General features: G+C 50.7%; 1 protein-coding gene across 2 annotated transcripts in view; it reads right to left on the bottom strand.

Annotated features, from left to right (window-relative positions):
• BRWD3 (bromodomain and WD repeat domain containing 3) overlaps nt 1–23,273 on the bottom strand; it is a 1,513,493-nt gene that overhangs the window by 176,050 nt on the left and 1,314,170 nt on the right. For both annotated transcript variants that reach the window (XM_085607835.1, XM_085607833.1), the window contains 2 exons: nt 21,722–21,874; nt 6,421–6,587 (listed from right to left, as the gene is read on the bottom strand). In XM_085607835.1, the coding sequence (XP_085463961.1) occupies nt 6,421–6,587; nt 21,722–21,874 (320 nt within the window). The remainder of the gene's footprint in view (nt 1–6,420; nt 6,588–21,721; nt 21,875–23,273) is intronic.

The raw sequence follows: 23,273 nt of genomic DNA, 5'->3' as shown, positions 1-23,273 counted from the left end.
ACCCTAGGGAAGGGACCCATTGGTCCCTGCCCTTTACCTACCTGTAACGCCCCTAAATCTAGTATTTAGGGGGCACCATGAAATTTGCTTTCTCAGATCCAGCAACAAGAAGAAGAAAAGAAGAAGGACCGAACAGCCGTGCAGCCAGCCAGCTAACAAGAGGAAGATGCCCACTGACTTGGCCCCAGCCCTACAGGCCTGTCTCCTCTCGAACCTGCTCCTGCGAAATCCCAGTGTGTCCTGCAGCCAGCAACCTCGAAAACCCCAGAGGACCTGCCTGCCTTTACTTCCAAAGATTGCTTCTCCCGTGAACACCGGATTTGTTCAACAGCAACCTCTGGCAGCAGCCGGAGACCGCAATTCCAGCCCACTCGGCACCCGCCAAACCCAGCCCGAGCGGAAAAACACCACGAAGTGAAACCCGGTGATCCTGACCCGAGATCTGGCGACCCCTGACCTGCACAAAAACCAAAGGAAATGATGGACGGAGTGTTGAACATTGCACGCACTCACCCCCAGTCAACTGATCTGGGTTTAATCCATCACCGTTCTTTAGCCCACTCTGCCACCCCAGTTCAGACATGGCCATAGGCAAATCAGTCTGACCCTGTGCCTCATGGGAACAGTCCAGCCCGAACTGCCAAGCCATGTCTTCCCTGGACCGGAAACAAGCTTCCTAGGACCGGTTTCTGGCATTTCAGCCGTCTTCAGCCAGGCTTGCTTGAATCCAGTGGCAAAGTGAGCAAGGGACTCACGTCTGAGCATACCCTGCCAACTTATGGCGAACAAAGCAAAAACCAAAGGAAATGATGGACGGAGTGTTGAACATTGCAAGCACTCACCCCCAGTCAACTGATCTGGGTTTAATCCATCACCGTTCTTTAGCCCACTCTGCCACCCCAGTTCAGACATGGCCATATGCAAATCAGTCTGACCCTGTGCCTCATGGGAACAGTCCAGCCCGAACTGCCAAGCCATGTCTTCCCTGGACCGGAAACAAGCTTCCTAGGACCGGTTTCTGGCATTTCAGCCGTCTTCAGCCAGGCTTGCTTGAATCCAGTGGCAAAGTGAGCAAGGGACTCAGGTCTGAGCATACCCTGCCAACTTATGGCGAACAAAGCAAAAACCAAAGGAAATGATGGACGGAGGGTTGAACATTGCAAGCACTCACCCACAGTCAACTGATCTGGGTTTAATCCATCACCGTTCTTTAGCCCACTCTGCCACCCCAGTTCAGACATGGCCATATGCAAATCAGTCTGACCCTGTGCCTCATGGGAACAGTCCAGCCCGAACTGCCAAGCCATGTCTTCCCTGGACCGGAAACAAGCTTCCTAGGACCGGTTTCTGGCATTTCAGCCGTCTTCAGCCAGGCTTGCTTGAATCCTGTGGCAAAGTGAGCAAGGGACTCACGTCTGAGCATACCCTGCCAACTTATGGCGAACAAAGCAAAAACCAAAGGAAATGATGGACGGAGTGTTGAACATTGCAAGCACTCACCCCCAGTCAACTGATCTGGGTTTAATCCATCACCGTTCTTTAGCCCACTCTGCCACCCCAGTTCAGACATGGCCATATGCAAATCAGTCTGACCCTGTGCCTCATGGGAACAGTCCAGCCCGAACTGCCAAGCCATGTCTTCCCTGGACCGGAAACAAGCTTCCTAGGACCGGTTTCTGGCATTTCAGCCGTCTTCAGCCAGGCTTGCTTGAATCCAGTGGCAAAGTGAGCAATGGACTCACGTCTGAGCATACCCTGCCAACTTATGGCAAACAAAGCAAGAACCAAAGGAAATGATGGACGGAGTGTTGAACATTGCAAGCACTCACCCCCAGTCAACTGATCTGGGTTTAATCCATCACCGTTCTTTAGCCCACTCTGCCACCCCAGTTCAGACATGGCCATATGCAAATCAGTCTGACCCTGTGCCTCATGGGAACAGTCCAGCCCGAACTGCCAAGCCATGTCTTCCCTGGAGCGGAAACAAGCTTCCTAGGACCGGTTTCTGGCATTTCAGCCGTCTTCAGCCAGGCTTGCTTGAATCCAGTGGCAAAGTGAGCAAGGGACTCACGTCTGAGCATACCCTGCCAACTTATGGCGAACAAAGCAAAAACCAAAGGAAATGATGGACGGAGTGTGGAACATTGCAAGCACTCACCCCCAGTCAACTGATCTGGGTTTAATCCATCACCGTTCTTTAGCCCACTCTGCCACCCCAGTTCAGACATGGCCATATGCAAATCAGTCTGATCCTGTGCCTCATGGGAACAGTCCAGCCCGAACTGCCAAGCCATGTCTTCCCTGAACCGGAAACAAGCTTCCTAGGACTGGTTTCTGGCATTTCAGCCGTCTTCAGCCAGGCTTGCTTGAATCCAGTGGCAAAGTGAGCAAGGGACTCACGTCTGAGCATACCCTGCCAACTTATGGCGAACAAAGCAAAAACTAAAGAAAATGATGGACGGAGTGTTGAACATTGCAAGCACTCACCCCCAGTCAACTGATCTGGGTTTAATCCATCACCGTTCTTTAGCCCACTCTGCCACCCCAGTTCAGACATGGCCATATGCAAATCAGTCTGATCCTGTGCCTCATGGGAACAGTCCAGCCCGAACTGCCAAGCCATGTCTTCCCTGAACCGGAAACAAGCTTCCTAGGACTGGTTTCTGGCATTTCAGCCGTCTTCAGCCAGGCTTGCTTGAATCCAGTGGCAAAGTGAGCAAGGGACTCACGTCTGAGCATACCCTGCCAACTTATGGCAAACAAAGCAAAAACCAAAGGAAATGATGGACCCTGCCTCAAGCCTCCAGCCGACGCCTGCAGTCTAAATCCAGAAGGCCCCCCTAACCACCACCAGTAGCTGGTAAGAAGATCCGACCCCAAAAGGCACCCCTGCACCCGACGCCCCACTGCCTTGTGTGCCCAAACCGACGGTACCTAACCAACCCTTAACTTCCCAACTTACCTCTCCAAGTGGTGGTCGCACCCAGAAGTCCTTTGTCTCCCTGCCTGCAGTGCTTTTGCAAACCAGAGGTTCTCCATAGAAAACAACAGGGCGCCCGACGTCGAAACAGCACTCTGCACCCGGCCGCCCCAGTGCAGCGGAGGGTGCACCTTTTGTGCTACTTCGTTTCCTCATTTGCCCGGACCTTAACCCTAGGAGCTTTGCTCCTACAACCCAGTGGCCTGCTTGCCAGCAGCCACCAACCGGAGGCCCCCTATCCCCCATTGGAGAACATTGGGCCTCAACACTCTGCAACCGGGGTGCAACAACAGTGCATCACTGACCCTGGGGGACCCCTGAGTCTAACCCCAGAATCTTAACTCCCACAGTTGATTACTTACCTGTGAACCGATAACCTGTTTTTCCTCCATAGGATAACATTGACAATTTTCTTCCAAAAAGTTTTTGTGTGGAGTTTTGAAATCTAAAAACATTCTTTAAAAATCGCACAAATAACCAAAACGTATTTACTTACCTGTTAACAGGAAATGTCCCAGTGCTGAATCCAGGTATCCAGCACTGAATAAGAAAAGTAACGTACAAAGTAACTTACCTGTAATTTACTGAAAAAGCCTATTCATTTCAATGCACTGTTTTTCTTTCAAAAAACGACTAAGTGTGGAGGTTTGAAATCGAAAGATATTCTTTAAAAATCATGCGAATAACCAAAACGTAATTACCTACCTGTTTACAGGAAATGTCCCAGTGCTGAATCTAGGTATCCAGCACTGAGTTAGAAAAGTATCTGGCACATGCATCAACAATGCCATTTGCGATTCCTTATTTATTTAGAAATCTGTTTATTGAAGTTTAGATGACATACATCATATCACAGAACAGGATAATTATCTTTGACAAACATGAGAATATCCATGTAGGTACAACCCTGACTGTAATAGTGGGGAGCAATGCACATTGCATGTCCATACTGAAAGCCCCGACAGTCTGGTCACAAGCGTGAAATCACTATTTATCTCGAGATCTTCCCCCGTGCAGGGAACTATCAGGTGGAGGCATTACACCTGCATTCACAGTCTCACAGCTGCTCATCATAAACAGAAGTCTATGTGTATGTTTCTAACAATAAAACTACGCAGCCGGGAAACTAACACCCCTGCAGAGAAACAATAGTAGAACTCAATAGCAGCGCCCGGTGCTCATCCAGGCATTCCCCCCCCCGCCACCTCCCGGACTCCCCCCTCCGCCCCCCAACTTCTTTTCATGATAGTACGCAACCAGCAGTATTTATGTCCCCATGGCTCACCATCTCAGCCCGAGGTATGACATCAAGTGTTGCCGCACCCTGTCATGCGGGGCAACCCCTGGCCAGGTAGCGTGACCTCTCCAATGTGTCCCCTGTTTTCCTCCGCCTCAGTGTCCCCCGATCGCAATATGGACTGTACCAGTAACTCCCACTGTGTCGCTATGGGGGTCGCCCTGAGCCCCATTGTTTCCTCCCTCCGCCTTTGCCCAGACCAGGAAGGAGCCGCACCACGCCCTCTCATGCGGAGGGGCGTCTGCCTTCCAGCGTTTAGTGAGGAGTCGCTTCGCCACCACTAACCCCAGATCAAGAAATCTAGAGGTGACCTTAGTAGAAGGCGATCTGTGAAATAGATGTAACAAGTGGGATGACCACTCGAAGGGAATATCACGCCCTGTACATTCGCGGAGCGCATCTTGCACCGCCCGCCAGTAGACTCCCAAGACGGGGCAGCTCCACAACATGTGGATCAAATCCACGTCCAGTTCTGCACAACGGGGCCATTTGAGATTCCTTATTAGCGAAAAATAAGGATTCGCTAATAAGGAATAGCAAAAGGCTATGCATGTAGAAATCGCTTACAAAATAGCGATTTCTAAACATTCCTTAATTGCGACACGCAAATTGCGAGTCGCAATTAAGGAATACCTCCCCATTTATTCCTATGGGCCTAGAGGCCCATAGGAATGAATGGGAAGACTTTCTCAATTTGCGATTCTCAATTAGAGAATCGCAAATTGCTCATGCAATGTCATAGGTGCCAGGGTGTCAAAAGGACACCCTGTTGCACCCCTGAAATCTGCATATGAGTACATCTTGCACACACACATGCCCCAAGGGCATGTGTGTGTGTGAAATGGAACTTTGAAAAATGCAATTTAGTGCATTTTTCAAAGTTTTAGCAAATTACCATGAAGTTCAACTTCATGGTAATTTGCTCCCCCTATTAGCGAAATCGCTAATATTTTTACTTTAATGCATTGCATTTAAGGAATCTCAATTTGAGATTCCTTAAATGCAATCGCAATTTAAGTAATCACAATTTAGAGATTACTTCAATTGCGATTTTTGCATTTGGGATGATGCATCCCAAATGCAAAAATACCGGTCGCAAAGGGGCAGATTCTGAGACTCTGCCCGTCTGCGACCGGTTTTTGCTTTGATGCATGTGGGCCTAACTTACCTGTGATTTCATGAAAAAGCCTATTCATTCCATTGTACTGTATTTGCTAAGTGTTGCAACCTGCTGCATCCCCTGTAAATCAAACAAAGTACAAGTTCTATTGCATTTTCAAACTGTTCTATATTCAGCAACTTATTACTGAAAAGTATTTTATGCTTACCTGTGCCAGGCTAGCTTGGTTCTAAAAAATAAACAACTGTATATTTTTTATACAAAAACAATTGGCCTACAGTCTTGAGTGTGTGAATTCATTTGCTGACAGAGTGTGTACATCAAATGCTTAACACTGTCCTCTGATATTGCCTTACTGCTCGACCACTCTACCACGAAGAGAGAGTAAGGTTCTATCTAACTTTAACCTCTGCCTACCTCTGGGGTCACCTGGACTCTATACACACTATACCTCATTTTGGTGCAGTATATATAGAGCCAGTTTCCTACAATAATGTCTGCACACCCATAGATTATTTTCTACAGTATACTTTTGTGAAAAAGTTCTGATATGCCTAGAGATCTAACAAGATGACAGTCAATGGTGCATAGTGCCAACTAGCACAAGGGACTTGATATGGCATAAATCTTTCCCTAGATCAGTGGGACACGAGCAGAAGCCTCACATTAGGAAGCTGCAGGAGCAAATATTCATCAGAACTGTGGTTGTCTGGTGGACTGAGTGGAAACACATCTAGATCCCCACTAAATCAGCTTTCCTTTGATATTCATAAAACCCATCTTTCCTTTGCTTGATTTACATAGCCCAACAACTAGGGATGCTTGGCTAATGATGTCTGGGCCCACTTTATAAGAAGGCATTCTGAAGCCTTTGTGAACTTTCTAAAGAACAGGACCTTGCTGGTAGCCATTTCACCCCTCAAGGCCAGGACCAGGCCTAAATTCTGACAAAGCTTAGCCGTTATGGCATTTTGGAATAAGAAGTTGAATTGCATAGAGCGCAATACATATTTTTTCAGGTACCTGGATGCTCTGCTAGAGCATGGTGAACTGCTGCTAGTGCTTCGTAGTCGTTTTCTGAATCTTGTCCTCCTCCTTGTCTGACACTGTATAGCCAACTTGTATTCAGAGATTATATTTTTAACATAAGTCTCACATAAGGCTGATAATCGAAGTGTCATGCTGTAAATCTGAAAAAAATATATTTTTTTACTTTTTTTACCTGTGTTTATTCTGAAAGCAAGACTATCATTTTAATTTGATAAGGATGGTTCTACAGCATGAATAATTTCCATTAATAGAAAACCAATCACAAATAAATAAGACATTTAGAAATTACAAATGATGAAAAGGTAATGTAGCGTCACCAGATGTAGCATCCTCCCCAGGCTGGGAGCATGCAATAGACCACACCACACACAGAGCTCTGGCTTGCATGACTCTATTCTTAAGCATGCAACCTTTAACTGAACGCACTGCGTCACAATCTTTAATGACCATACCCACCAGATCACGCCATACTCATAAGGAGTCTGCAGAGGACCACTAGAGTATTCATGCACATAAACACAGGACACTACACTAAGGTACGAGTTACTTACCTTCGGTAACGATGTATCTGATAGAGACAATTCTAGCCGCAGATTCCTACACGTAGAATTATCCCCAGGAGTGAGAGTGGATCCGGATAACTTTTTGCCCAGCATCCCTGCGCGCCGGGGGGTTCGGCATCACGCGACTCCGCCAAGGCATCGTCCGCGCACGCGATGTCAGCGAGGTCACATAAGTCCCACCCCGGTGCACCTACGTCAGTTTTCTTCTGAGAACTTTTCCGCGCCACAACGCAGAGCCAGCAGACAAAACTGCGAGAGTATAGGAACAGCGTGCGAAAGAACAGAAAAAGGGGATGGTGAGGAACACCACCATAAAGAGCAGTGCCCGGCACTGCTGTACCCAAAGGCAGGGAAAGAATAAAGAACAGGGCAGCAACCCTGCCAGTACAGAGACAGCCCCCCCCCCCCCCCGGAGACAAGGGACATATGTAAAAATGTCCCGATAACATGCAACAGGACTACAACCCCAACCAAAGACAAGGAAGGGGAACCAGTCGGGGACACACAGGGAACGACAAAACTCCAAGACATCCCCATCAGAGTGTGACAACCCCCATCAGGAACAAGGGCAGAGGCACAGCCAAAAAGACCCCAACCTCAAGGGTCGCAAAGAGCCAGAAGTACCAACAAACCCATCCTCCCATGAGACAACGGGGAGGAAAAAGGGGACAGCCCGACAGAAACAGGGAAACTATGTACTCCTAGAAGACACAGCCACCCACAGGGAAGCGAGTGCAAAAGACCAAATCACAAGCCCTTGAAGAATGGGGAGGAAGGGCAGGCCGTGAAGGAATATACGGCTAGAATCGTCTCAACCAGATACACCGTTATCGAAGGTAAGTAACTCGTACATCTGATAGAGACTATTAGCCGCAGATTCCTTCAGGTAGAATAGATACCCTAGCCATACCCAAGGAGAAGGAGGGTCTGCTAGAGGACCCCCCCACCCTCACCGGGGCAGAACAGAGGACCGCCCGGGGGTCGAGTCCAAAAACAGGACGAGGAGCCCGGTCCTCCGAGCAAAGGGAAACCCCGGCCAACAGAAGGCCACCAACCCCAAGGGGGGGAGGTGGGGGGGTTCGGAAAATGAAGTGAAGAAGAGGATAGCCTGTCCTCACTCAGCAGAGGAAACAAGGCAAGGCGCAAAGAGGCCAAATACCCCACGGCCACGTGAGGCAAGAAAACCTCCGCCTGAGGACAAAAAAGGGCACTGAAGGAGAAGAGCAACCTAGAGACTCCAAGGAGAAGCGGCAGCGCAAAGGCAATCCCCAACAGGAGGGTGCCGAAGGAGAAGAGGAACCTAGAGACTCCAAGGATAAAAAAAGGCAGAGCAAATGCAATCCCAGACAGGATGGCGCCGGCAGCAAGAAGCGGGCGGAAGCCGAAAAGGGGAACCCAAGGTCACCCAGGAAGAAGCGTCCAACAACCCGCAGGGACAAACTGCGCCCGCCAGTAGGTCCAAAAGTAAGGGACCATCCCCCGCAGGGAGAAGAGGTAGAACCGAGTGCAAGGCCCACTGGAAGCAGCGGAGAGGGCAGGATGACAGCCCCACTAAATCCCCAAGAAGGCACAACGGTGCAGAAAGAACAAGAGGGCGGCACTGGCAAGCTCCTCTAAATGACAGGAACACCATAGAACCAATACTTACGCAAAAAGGCGAAGAAGAAGAAGGTTGCATCTGCAACATACCATAACGCCACGAAGAGCAGAAGCCCGCAGGCGTCCACAACTCCCCAGCACATACCAAGGCTATATAACAGCCAACCCTGCCCCACATGGGGGATGTCACATCCCAAGACATGGGAACCTCTTAGGAAGAAACTTCCGCAGCAGAGGACAACAAAAAGAACCACGGCAAAAGAAAACCCCACAGGAGGCTTATCAAGCAGCCAGATGGGAAACGCAGAAGACCCAATCGCAGGCCCAGCATGGTGTGGGAAACCCAAAGGAAAAACACGAGGTCAAAAAGTAGCTGGCCAGCAGCAAACGGGACCGCAACCTCAGCCAGACAACCGGGGCGACCCACCCCAATGGAAGAACAGCTCCAAGAACCAGAGCAACCGCAGGTCACTGAGGAGGAGGAGAAGGAGGAGGAGGAGGAGGAGGAGGAGGAAGAGGAGGAGGAGGAGGAGGACGAAGTCCCGCCAAAAAACTCTGGATGGCCGAGTCCGCCGGGGCATGGAACAAAAGAGTACCATCGAAGGGAAGGTCCACCAGCCGTTCCCGGACATTCTCCGGAAACACACTGTCCCGAAGCCAGGCATGACGACGAAGGGCCACCGAAGAAGCCATGGCATGACAAAGCACCTCCGAGAGGTCCAGAGCGGAGCGAAGAATAAACGCCGCCAGCTCCCGACCATCCAAGACATGGTGTTGCAAGTCCACACAGGCACCCTCCTGAGAAGCGGCAGACATAAGGGACTCCGCCGACACCCGCAAACAAGAAGTGGCCCTAGCCAAAACACACAGTGTGTTAAGGGCCCGCAGAGCCGCACTAGTCGAGGCAAAAATATTGCGACCCCAGGAGTCCAGCCAGAGTGCCTCCTGTGACGGGGGAGACAACAGCAGTGGCAAAGCAGGAAAGGCAGACTGCAAAAGGGGGCCTCTGGTCGAAGGGTGAAGAGAAAGGCACACCCGATCACGTGGTGCCGGATGGTGGCGATGCAGAAGGTGCTGGGGTACCGGTTCCCCCGTGGCAGGGTGTCCCCAAGTCCCTAGGAGAGAAGAATGGAGTGAACCCTCGAAAGGAAGCAACAGTTCCCTACCACCAGAGCCCTGGTGGAGAACCTCCAAAAGATGATCGGCGGGGAAATGGGAAGCTGGATCACCCATACGCAAAATTCCCACAGCCGTGGAAATAGCGCGGGCGAAAGCCGCACCTGCCTCCGTGAGGCCCCACGGAGGGGAAAGCAGCTCCTCGTTAGGCAACGGTTGCAAGCTAAGGCGGCCATCCCCCAAGCCAACCGGAGGAAGGAAGGGTCCAGGCCGGACAGAAAGAAGAGGGACCGAGGAGTGGGGGACCTGCAGCTCCTCTGGCAAAAACTGCGGTCATGTGGACGGCGAGGAGCCGCCTTTCGACGACGTCGGGGAAAAAGCCACGACACGGCGGCCCTTCCCTGGCAAGGATGACACCAGCAACTGCCGAACCTCTGGAGAAGAGGAGGCGTTCGAAGACCAGACGTCGGCTCGGCGATGTAGAGTCTGCAGCCTGAGGTAGGCCACCGTCGGAGGCCGGCACCGGAGGAGACGCCGAGACGACCTCCGACACAGCACACGTGGCAGGAGACCGGAGCTGGGCCGGAGCCGGGGAGGCGAAGGGGCGGCGCCGACCTGACTTCCGACGCGGCAGCCGCCTGCGTGGAGGAACGAGAAGGGCCCGGGAAGGACGAGGAGTCCCTCGCCAGCTGCGACTCGTGACCGGGAGAGATGGGCCCTCCGCTGACCCCTGCGGCGCCGCCAGGGCCAGTAGCTGGCGACGTCGTAGCGGCACGGCCTAATACAAGGAAACCGCATGTTCAGAGGACCGAGAGCGGCTCGGGGGTGCGACCCGAGCCACGGCAACCTCCCGCGACACAACAGGGACTCCCGCGGGAGTTTGCGGCGAAGCAGAGGCGCCGTGGTCCAAAGGAGGGACCCCCGAAGGGCCGCACCCCAACGGCACCACATCCTTCAAGCCTGGATCCGAACCACTCGGCGCCGGAGCCGCCGGCGACGCCGCGGAGGGCCCCGCACACTGCAAGGGATCCGCTGAAGTACCAGGAGGGGAAGGAGGAAGAGGAGAAGCCAGCAAGGCCTGCAAAGCCACCGCATATGTCTCCACCTGGGCTCTGGACACCCCCATGCTGGGAAACAGCGCATAAGGGGAAGACACGTGGGGCCGCACCACCAGTGGAGAGCCCACGCCCCGACAGGCCGGAGCCCGACCCTCTGGGACATACTGCGATACTTACCAAAAGGTGAGCGGCGCTCTTGCGACCTAGAAGAAGGAAGCCGCAGCCCCGAGAACCCTCCGCAGGGGCCGGACGAGGCACCGACGCCGATCTAGACACACGAGCCGACAGAAGTTTAATCCGGGGCTCCCACCGGGACTTCGGCTTCATCTGCTGGCACGCCTCACAATCGGTGGAGTCGTGGTGCTCCCCCAAACACCACATACAGATGGGGTAAGGATCCGTCGCCGAAATGAGGCGGCTACACGACGAGCAAGTTTTAAAGCCCGAAGGCATTCGCACACTGTTCTCACACACGCAGCAATAGCATAAGGGAAAGGCCTAAACAGGCCCGAGCACAAACCGGATCCGCGTTGCAGGCGGAAAAGGAAAAACTGACGTAGGCGCACCGGGGTGGGACTTATGTGACCTCGCTGACATCACATGCGTGGACGACGCCTCGGCGGAGTCGCGTGATGCTGTCTCCCGGCGCGCAGGGATGCTGGGCAAAAAGTTTTCCAGTTCCAGTCTCACGCTTGGGGATAATTCTACGTGAAGGAATCTGCGGCTAGTAGTCTCTATCAGATATAACAATATAAGAAAAATGTGCTTACCTTAGGTAACGTTTTTTCTGGTGGATCTTTATTTTCACAGCAGTGCTCCGGTGCGGCTACACTTTGGCATTGTTTTGTCCCGGAAGTGAGAGAACAGAGTGGCATATAAGCACCACCCTTGCGTGCATAAGCCACTTTCTTGCTTGAATCTTTTCCGTGCTCTCAAACGAGGAGCACAAAACAGTTGATGGTACCAGTGCACTTCTTTTTAGATGGCAAAAAGAAAATTCTACAGACACCCTATCACTTTTTGTATACCCGAGGGGGCCTATTGTAAAAATGGTTTTGGCCAACCTTAAATGGCAGGCGATGCCAACCGTACTACAGTACAGGTGAAAAAGTAACTTTTCCTTGTTAACACACTTTCTGGTGGATACCCAATCTAGTAACAGATTCCTCACCTTTAGAATACCCAGAGGTCCCAGACTAAATCTGGCAGGTTCTTCAGCATAGCCCTGCGCATCAGTAGGTGGTATGTGTGGCTCTGCGCCGACTCTGCTCCACCCATAAAGTGATGGATGGCGCTGCATATAGGAACCACCCAGCGTACTGAAGTCGGTTTCTTTCTGGATATTGTCTGTTCTCTCAGATCGAATCTGCAGTTAGAAATACTATCTACAATAAGGGTTACTGAGCTTACTCTCATGAGGGATACTTCTAAATGCAGATTGCTCACCTCAAGAATAGATATCAAAGCTGTACCCCCCTGGTGGTGGGTCTGTCGAATGACTCAAACCAAAAAGTCCTGCATGACCTAATGGACAAAATACCTTTTTTCGGCAAACCTGGCTGTCAAGACAGTGGTGCTTTGCGAGCATATGCTCTGATGACCATTGTGCGGCCTAACAGGTACCCAAGACACAATGGTTTCAAACATCGCCCAGGTGGAAAGGATTCTCAATCATTCTGAAGGCTGCTTCTTGGCCAACACACAGCAGATCCAAATGCAGGCGACTATCCATCAAAACAAATTCTATTTGTGCACTGCCTTACCCTAGAGAACCCTACAAAGAGTGGATGATCCACCCAATGGTCTTTGATATGATCAATGTAAAAGTTCAGCGCTCTTGGTGTCACAACAATGGAGTCTTTCCTCCTCTTTCAATGGTTCAGGAATGTGATTGGGCAATGGACTGTCTGGCATGAAAGTAAGAATTGGTGGAAAACTCGTCCTAGTCCTTAGCACCAGGTTGTCAGGAAAGAAGATAGTGTAGGGCGGCTGGAATGATAAAGCTTGAAGCTTGCTCTTGTGACAAGCTCAAGTTATCATGATGTGAAAGAGAGTCTACAGGTTCAGGAGATGTGGAGGACAGCTGTGCAGTGGCTCAAATGAGGTGCACATAAGAAAAGTAACGACTAAATGGAGGTCCCACAGTAGAATCACATAGGATTTAAGGGGAAAACATATGGACTAGACCGTTGAGAAAATGCATCACAATGGGTGATTTACACAAGGGCGGTTAGTTCAGTAAAAGCAAATAAAGGCCGAATCGACAGACCGATAACCTTTGGGGCCCAATGTAAGTCCTTGCTGGAACAACGACAGAACAGACAGTTACATGTCCAACAGTGCAGACTATAATAAGTCCTTGTTACAAGAGCCACACCAAGCCACAAACTTGTCCTAGCGTCCTGTCAAATCGATTTTGTAGAAGGCTGCCAGGATGAGATCTACTACTTCTGAAGGCTAATCGGACATGCTCAACTGTCACCCCTCAATCTCCATGCATGGATGTGTAGATTGCACAGGCCTGGGTGCAATACCCTGCCCTGCTGCTGCGAAAGAATATTCTCCTAAAGCAGCAGCCCAATGAAGGGCAGCTGTTCATGCCCAGAAGCTCCGGGTATAACAGTATTCTTGCCCAATCTAGAGTCTTTTACATAACATTGGCCCAGTCGTTCCTCATCTTCTTCAGAACTCGGGACAGAAGGTAGCTGTGGGAAGATATACATGAGACCCTTGCTCCACTGTAGGTGAAATGTATATCAAACCGAGAGCAAACACTGGAACTCCAGTGTGCAAAAGAGCTGACATTAAGCGTGCGCAGTGGTGGTGAGGAGTTAGAGCCAACGTTCTCCCCATTGCTGGAAGATGCATGTGCCACCTTTGGGTGTAAGCGTCATTCGTGATCTGCTATGCGTCGCTGACTGAGTTTGACCGCTCTGACATTTAAAGATCCTACCAGGTGGTTCACAAGAAGGGATATGCACTGACTAATCCGCCAGGTCCATAGGTGACGAGAGTCCTGGTACAAGCCGAGACCACACAACGTCTTGCCTGTTCAGTACTCTATGCCATGGTGTTTTGTACACGAGAATCTGATCCAGCCTTTTCTTGATGGACAGCAGGAAGGCTTCCAATGCCAAACTAATAACCCTCAACTTCAAGAGATTGATGTGTAGTTGATGTGTAGTTGATTCCCCACCTCTCCTAGATGGCCTCTCCAATCCAGTAGTGATACACAGTCAACTATGGGTGGGGTAAGTAGATGGGTCTGACACTAACCCAATCGTGGTCCAGTAGCCACCATTGCAGGACTTTTGCAGTCTCTTTTGAAACTCTGAGATTGTGGACCGAGGCTGAAACATCAGGATCATAGCGTGAATGTCCTAAACTCTTTGCTCTGGGGGAAAGGCACACAGCGTTACCAACCCAGAATAGCTCCAATGAACGGGGGAGGGGGGGGGGGTTTGTTTTGAAGTCATCTCAAGGTGCTTGACCACTGCCTGGGGAATAGCTTTGCTGAAAAATTTGAAGAGCCATTTTGTTTGAAATGATGACCTGCCAGCCCTGGAGAAAATATCAGATCCTGTTTGCTACAAGGTGGTTTTGTGCCAGCAAGGATGCTTAGCAGATGTGGATGCTGGAGGAGCAGGTAACTGAGATCAAACTTGTCCCAGCTGTCCTTGAGAACCATGGCCTCTGCCACAAAAAGGCTGAAAGACCTGCCAGGCTGGTGGAGGGGACTGGCATTTGCATTACTAAAAACCTGACAGCAGCTACAGAGAGGTCAAAACTGTTGGTGGAAGTGACTGGGCAGACAGAAAGACCCAAGGAACATGCTGTTGCCCTACTCTCCTTAAATCGCTCCAGAGCCGAATGCACAAGTTACTTACTTGTGTAACGATATATCTGTAAGAGACAGTTAGTGATAGATTCCTTACCTTAGAATATCCCCAGGCGTCAGACTGGATCTGGAAAGTTTTCAACAGCAGTACCCCTGCGCGTCGGTAGGCGTTGTCGTATGGCTCAGCGTACGTCGCTGGCATTGTAGCCGCCGAGATGACGTCGGAGCTACTCAGACGCGCCCACGCACGTGCGGACGTCAGTTCTGTACACAACTTTTCCGCGCCAGGAGCACAGAACCATGCCAGAGACAGACTACTGGTGCAATAGAACTAGGGCCCAGAAAGGGATGACCTGAACCCTAGAGAACAGTTCGCAGAACGGGGAGGATGGGCGGGCGGTAAGGAATCTATCACTGACTAATGTCTCTTACAGATATATCGTTACACAAGTAGTTAACTTGTGCATCTGAAAGAGACAGGTTAGTGATAGATTCCTTACCTTAGAATACATACCCAAGCAATACCAACCCCGGTGGTGGGCCTGAGAAGAGAGATGACAGCAGAAAGTTGTGGAGAACCGAAAGGCCAAAGAAGCCGTCTCTCCGGACTTGACTGTCAAGGCAATAGTGCTTAGTGAAAGTATGCAGCGAGGCCCAAGTGGCTGCCTGACAGGTGTCTTGCAGGGGGACACCACGTCCCAATGCAGTAGTAGATGCCGTCGCCCTGGTAGAATATGCGCGCAGCTTTACGGCGGTTCCTTTTTAGCCAGTGGGTAACAGGCGTTAATGCACAGGACAACCCAGCGGGAGATAGTCCGTTCTGTGCACAGCCCGGCCTTTCGTGGCGCCCACGTAGCCAACAAAGAGCTGGTCATCCACCCGGAACGGTTGTGTGCGGCTGAGGTAGAATGAAGTGAGAGGACACCAGAAAGTCACAGAGAACCGAATAGCCAAAAAAGCCGTCTCTCCGAACCTGACTGTCAAGGCAATAGTACTTTATGAAGGTATGCAACGAGGTCCAAGTGGCCGCCTGACAGATGTCTTGCAGGGGGACACCGCGTCCCAAAGCTGTAGTAGCTGCTGTCGCCCTGGTAGAATGGGTGTGTAGCCCAACCGGAGGTTCCTTTTTAGCTTTAATGCACAAAACGACCCATCGGAAGATAGTCCGCTTGTGCACAGCCCGACTTTTCTTGGCACCCACGTAGCCAACAAAGAGCTGGTCATCCACCTGGAACTGTTGTGTGCGGTTGAGATAGAATGAAAGCACACGTTTTGGGTCCAGACGGTGGAGCCTCTCCTCTTCTCTTGAAGGGTGCGGAGGCGGAAAGAAAGTGGGCAGAGTGACAGTTTGCCCAAGATGAAAGGCAAAGACTACTTTTGGTAGAAAGGAGGGACGTGGTCGAAGCACAACCTTGTCCGGATGAATCGCCAGGAAAGGAGGTTTACAGGAAAGAGCTTGGAGTTCACTCACCCGCCGAGCGGAGGTGATGACCACCAGGAAGACAGTTTTCAAAGTTAATAACCGCAAACGACAGTTATGAAGAGGCTCAAAGGGAGCGCACATCAAGTATGTGAGAACATGGTTTAAGTTCCATTGAGGCATCACAAAAGGAATAGGAGGGAAAAGGTGAGTAAGGCCTTTGAGAAATCCATTGACAACCGGGGACTTGAAAAGAGAGGGCTAATCAGGCAGCCTAAGAAAGGCTGAAAGAGCAGAAAGGTAGCCCTTGATAGTGCCCAGAGCAGAGCCTTGCTGGGCCAAAGAAAGAAGGAACAATAGGATCTCAGAAAGAGGGGCAGCAAGAGGATCTACAGCTTTCGCTGTGCACCATGCCACAAATTATTTCCACTGAAAGGTGTATACATTTTAGAGGAGGGACGCCTGGCTGCCAGAATTACATTACAAACTTCAGGAGGCAAGTCAAATGGAATCAGCTGTCGCTGCTCAATCTCCACGCGTGGAGGCTGGACAGGTTCGGGTGGAGGACCGTTCCCTGTTGCTGGGACAGGAGATTCTCCCGTAGAGGCAGATGGATCGGGGGATCTACGCTCATACTGAGTAGCTCGGGATACCAAACTCTTCGAGCTCAGTCCGACGCCACAAGAATGACTTGGGCCCGGTCGCGTCTGATCTTCTTCAGCACTCTGGGCAGAAGTGGTATAGGCGGAGAGGCATACAATAGACCGCAACTCCACTCGCAATGAAAAGCGTCTCCAAGCGAGTGCCGCCTTGGAAACTCCAACGCGCAGAACTGCTGACACTGCGCGTTCTCTTCGGTGGCAAATAGATCTAACCAAGGTTCTCCCCACTGCTGAAAGAGACCTTGCACCACCTCCAAGTGAAGACGCCATTCGTGATCCAACATGCACCTGCGGCTGAGTTCGCCCGCCCTGGCGTTCAGTGTACCTGCCAGGTGTTGAACCACCAAGGAAATGCCTTGACTTTTCAGCCATGTCCAGAGACCTAGAGCCTCCTGACATAAGGTCAAGGACCCCACCCCGCCCTGCTTGTTGCAGTACCACATGGTGGTGGTGTTGTCTGTGAACACCTGTACTACTCTCCCCTTGACAGAGGGAAGGAATGCTTTCAGTGCAAGTAGGATCGCCCTGCGCTCCAAAACATTTATATGAAGCTTGGACTCCTCCGGAGACCAGAGGTCTCTGATTTCCGCCTCTCCCATGTGGATACTCCATCCCAGGAAGGACGCGTTGGTCACTACTGTGCGCCCTGGTTGGGTAAGGGAGAGGGATCTGCCGCTGACCCAACGCTGGTTCGTGAGCCACCACTGCAAGTCCTGTGAAGTGCCCTCCGAGATCTGGACGTAGTCGGACAGGTTTTCCCGATGCTGCGTCCACTGGAACTTCAGGTCCCACTGCAGAGCCCGCATATGCCATCTGGCATGATATATCAGCAGGATGCTGGAGGCCAGGAGGACCAGTAGCCTCAGGGTCTTCCTGACCGAAACCCAGGACCAGGGCCGAAAGATCGGAATCATAGCCCAAATGTCCAGGACTCGCTGTTCGGTAGGATAAACCCTAAACTGCGCCGTATCCAGAACTGCTCCGATGAAGAGGAGCTTCTGAGAGGGAATCAGGTGCGACTTCCGCACGTTTATGGAAAACCCCAGCAAATGCAGGAGGTCGGCCATAGTCTGGAGGTGGGAGATGACTGCCTGGGGCGAGCCCACCTTCAACAGTCAGTCGTCGAGATAGGGGAAAACTGAAACACCTGATCTGCGCAGATGAGCTGCGACCACGGCCATCACTTTCGTGAACACCCGAGGGGCGCTGGTAAGAAACTGAAAATGCGTGTGGCCTACAGTGAACTATAGGTAACACCGGTGGGCCGGCATGATGGGTATATGAAAGTAAGGGTCCTGCAAGTCCAGCGCTACCAGCCAGTCTTTCAGGTCTAGGGCAGACAAGACCTGAGCAAGCGTGAGCATCTTGAACTTCTCCTTCCGGAGGAAGCGATTGACGTTCTGGAGATTTTAAGATAGGACGCAGGCCCTTGTCCTTCTTTGGAACCAAGAAGTAGTGGGAATAACAACCACGACCAACTTCTGGTGTCGGAACGCGCTCGATGGCCCCTTTGGCCAAGAGGGCCGCAACTTCCTGCTGGAGAAGCGCCAAGTGATGGTGGGAGACATGCCCTCGTTGTCCCTCGCTGCTGCGGTCTTCTCCGACCTGTCTCTCCCTACTCAGCCTGCTCTCTTAGGTGGGGGCTTATCTGCGCTCCTCTCGTGTGTTCGCCAGGCCTGGGTTTATCTCTCATCGGGGGGCTCACGCAGTCCCATTTTGGGCCTCTCTCTCTCTGCTCCCAGGGTTGCGGCGGTGTAACTGTGGTTTCTCGGCGATGTGGTTTTCTGGAGGTCGGCCCCATCCGTCTTCCGCCGCCGCACCGCTACATCTTCCAGTACCGCTAGAGGCTCCGAAGACCGTGTCTTCCGCTTGGATGCCTCGTCTTCAACTCTGTGTGGGGGCCCAGGTCCTCGCTCGCAGTCTCTTTCCATCTCTCTCAGCCTCAGCTCTCACTTATGGCCGGCATCTCCGCGTTCAGATTTGGAGCCTTCCCAGTACGCCCCATCCAGAGTCTATCTCTGGCGCTACGACCGGCTAGGTCATGCACATTTTCATTTTCTTGCAGCTGCTTACTTTACCGCCGTCTCTCGACCATTTGGCTCGGTCAAGGCTAGAGTCAGGGCGGGAGGAGGTTCCGGGCCGGTGAAAATGTAGTGGAGGAGAGATGCGTCTCACTCCATCGCCATCTTGGCCACGCCCCTATCGAAACTGATTTAGAGGGCCAACGCATGAGGGCGAACCCGCTGGCGAGTAAAAAGTCAGGGTACCTCCTAATGCATTGGGGCCAGAAAGCGCACCAGAGGGAGACTGAGGCCCAAAACCCTTCTGCCAAGAAATAAAATATTTCAGCATTTGGGCTAGTCTCACCCCGGCTCCAGGATATTTAGGGAGGCACAAGGTGGACGCTTGTGAATGCTCCGCAACCGAAAATGTGAAGACAGCTAAACTAATTTACAATTTGACTGTTGGTGCTTTGGAGCCTTCCTTGACGTTGGCGGCCCCTCACCTGAACGGCTCCTCGACCAGTCTCTGGACTTTGGCGAGGACTGACACCACCGCAGTTTCTCAGACACACATACCGCCAGAAGTTATCAGCAGCTCCCTCAAACCCTTCGGCCGAAGACACTTGCAGGAACCACACTCCTCGGAGTCATGGTGTTCTGCAAGCACCACAAAGAGACGGTATGCGGATCGGTGACTAACATATATCTGTCACAAGATACATAGGGTTTAAACCCAGACGACAATGATAAAAAGTCAGCGGTGCAGACCAGCAAGGTCTGAAGGACACACCCAGCTAGGGTAAGTCAGGGCAGGCCTGGAGCAACCAGGGGAGCCCTTTGGAACTGTAGTAACGTCTTCTGGGGACCCACAAGCCAACCGGCAAGGGATCGCGAAGACGCCTTGGGAGGATTCACTCAACAAGGGCCCACGGTCACTCGAGACAGGGTAGGCCTCTGATCTTCGGTGGGAATCCTGCTGGAGGCTTGGACCACATGTGGTCCAATGCACAAGTTCATAGAACATCGTGAAGGGGTTGCACTCGAAAATAATGCACGGTACCCAGGTATTGCGGTTCCTCGTCACTCGTGGGGTCCACTTGCCTCAGCGTCGCTGGGGACTCACAATGGCTTTAGAGAAGTCAGGAAATCTTCTTCCTGGGCTGCAGGGACTTCGGACTCCGGTGGGAGCGGGAAAGTTTGCGACCGTTGATTGCAAGATTGGGTGCCTGCCAAGCAGGGGAGTCACTCCTTGACTCCAAGGGAGATTCTTCCGTCTTCCAGAGGTAATGGAACATCGAAGGTCCAGGAGTCTTCTTCAGAGCGTAGTCCAGGGATATCTAGTTTGCAATGGCAAGGGTTCCCTAACTTATACTGCGAGGAAGGGAGGGACTAGCTCTATGACCCCACCTGTGGGAGGGTCAGGGGAGTGGGTGGTTACACCCACTTCCCTTTGTCCAGTTTCGCGCCAGAGCAGGGGCAGGTAGCCCCTGAGCCGGTTTGAACTGGTGTATGCACAGAGGAGCCTTCTGCTCCCCCAGTGCAGGACTTCAAAGCACTCTAGGAGTGCACCCACCCAGCCCCAATACACTAAACCCTGTCTGGGAGGTGGTCACACCTCCCTGTGACAGGATGCCTATTGTTGGGCCTCCTCCACTGCGAGTTTCGGTCATCAGCAGGAGGGCAGCCCAGTGTCTGTGACTGGTGGCATCCATTTTGTGATGCCAGGGCTCTTCAGGATTCTACCGCTTTTCCACAGTAGGTACATGTCTATCCCTCTAGAAGGGTGGGATCATACTCCCACACCAGTTACTGGTGTGGGGGTATGATTCCAAAGCGTTTGAAACCAAACACAACATGTTTTGATGCAGCCATTCCAAAGTTAGCATTTACCGTGAGGTTATAATGCACTTAATAGTATATGGTTTGACCGCATTCACAAACAGCCCCAAAGAATAGACTGAGAGCTGCAGAGGGGCCCTGCTCAGGCAGGGGCACCCCCTCACATGGAAACCAAGCACCCTGCCCTCAGGATTGATAGGGCCTGCCTTAGGGGTGACATAGGTTTATGTGTGTGTGTAGGGAGAGATATAGTGAACGTATATCTCAATGAGGAGTGCTAACAATACCTCACCCAGGCTGCAGTAGCAGGCCTGTGGTGTCAGATTTAGTCTGCTTCCCAGGGGTGGCATAATACATGCTTCAACCCCAGGTAGGCCTGTGAAGTACCTATGCCCTTGGTACCTCAGGTACCATATACTAGGGGCTCACAAGGGACCACAGTATCCAATCACTATTGCACCTAATATGCACTCCATATTGTTTAGAGAGAACAGAGAGGCTGGGGCCCTGATTAGCAGTGTCCCAGCCAGACTGTAGCCAGAAACCAGTGTTAACATCAGAAAAAAGTGGGGGCAACATAAGAGGCAGATCCTACTCTCCTACACATGTTTAGGGAGAAAACAGTGTATGTATCCAGGGGGTGCTCGAGGAAGTGGAAAGAAGTATGGGGTAAATGGAATGAGTACAGGGGTAGCATATGCGTACCGCCCAGTTTACCGCTGTTACCGGCTCCTGATGATGAGCCTGAATCCTAGATTATGGAAACAGTCCAACCAACTGGCATACCAATCATTGAGAGTAAACCAAATGTCCCAAACCAGGTATTATTGTAAACCATGGCATGTACTATGTGACATATGTACTGTTATCTGTTTGTCATTAATAAAAAGATACATTTTTTTTAAAAGTGATTACTCTGAAGAATCAAAGGCTAGTGAATTCTCCAAAGGGAACTTCAAGAAAATTACTGAACAAGGACCTCCTAACAGCATCAGGGCTGATAAAATTGCAGAGTATAAACCTACTGTTTCATCAATCATTAATGGCAGACCATTACTTGCAATTTTAGAAGTTGCCCACTTTCACTACAATTTCGTTTTGAAATCTGAATTGAAGAAATTATCCAGATGCACAATAAAAAAGCTTTAAAAAACAAACACAATTCTAATATCTTACCCGTGATTTCTTATTTGGAGTGTATGCTTTAGAGTTGCTGAATATTAAACGAACATCTTTTCCAAACTCAAGTGGAGTAGTGTAAATCCCTGCTTCCAAGTTCGCTTTCACAGTGCTGAAGTCCATTGGAGTCTCTATGAGATCACGATAATCCTGTCGGAAACATTCAAAAAAGCTCATTTAGATATGTACATTAAGTACGCACATTTTGAATGTTGCCTTATATCATTACAATTATTTGAATAAACAAGACCCCACATTTCACCATAGTTCACAATATAAACAAAGAAGTTACATCCCTTTGTTTAAGTTCACAATGATGGATACTGTGGTTCCCTCAGTGGAATAATAACCCATGAAATACAATCTGTCACAACACCAGACTCTGACGCCCCGTGAATAGAGGTAGATTGGCAGTAAAGAATCTGCAAAGGGAACCCCGTAGCTTCACCTTTTTTTGGAGGCGGTTCTGTCGAGACTGGAGGAGGTCAGGAGTATAGGGGAATGGGCTTCTGGAAGGTGGGGGTCCTGGGTGTTTACTGGAGATCCTGTAGACAAAAAACTGTGGCACGCTTCTTAGATCGTGCTCTCATCCTGGCCAAGAGGACCACAACCATGAAGTGGAAGATTCGCTGCCCCCAGCCACGAAGTCTGGCTCCATGCAGTTTCTCAATGGGCTAAAGCTGAGGGCACAGCCCAACACAGAGAAGAGGCCAAAGGCTTACGCTGCTGTTTCATGGCCCATGACTGAGAGACAACTTGAATACTGAGTCTTCTAGCCCAGTTTCTCGCTATTACAATAGCATCCCATGCCTAACTCACCATGGTGCATCAGTCCCAGGTAATTACCCAGGATCATTCATGTATAGCACCAGCTGCCCCTAAGAAATGCTAGGCTCAACACAATGACCACCGGACTCGGTGGAATGGGTAGGTCATAGCGAACTACGTGAGGAGTAGAAATGTGAGTACCGAACAACTAATGTAATCAACTCCTTTTATAACCCGTGCTATACACGACCAACACAAGATTTCAACGTGTTTAAGATAGTTTGAGCCACTTAGCAGCCAGTATCACCGTTGAGAGGGACGCTATGCAATAAATGATGCAACAGTCACACGCTGAAAAACGAACAACTCATGTTGAGTATAAAGAATATATAATATGCACTGGCGATCGAATACTAGATCGAAGGGGATAAATAATCTCGTATCTAGATAGATACCCTACTACATTCACGTAATTTAGGGACTCTACCTTTTCTGTGTGGACGACATGATACATGCTTCCATAGCACATAAATGCACATTCCTAATACCTGGTTGATGCTAAGCAACCATAAGATATCCCAAATTATTGTCGATTTTATTGTCACAGTACAATGCAATAGTTCATGATTTATAATCATTCTTACTGCTTCCTCATACCCCACTAGACAGCGAGGGGAGGGGTATCTATGTCGATGAGTTTAAGATTTTTCATCTTAGAGACCATTTTTCGTTTTCTTAACTTTTAATTGTGTTGCATAAATGACCAGATGTGATAACACAA

The sequence above is a fragment of the Triturus cristatus genome, chromosome 5_2, assembly GCF_964204655.1.
Source record: "Triturus cristatus chromosome 5_2, aTriCri1.1, whole genome shotgun sequence".
Lineage (NCBI taxonomy): Eukaryota > Metazoa > Chordata > Amphibia > Caudata > Salamandridae > Triturus > Triturus cristatus.
This window is presented reverse-complemented; position numbering and strand designations above follow the sequence as displayed.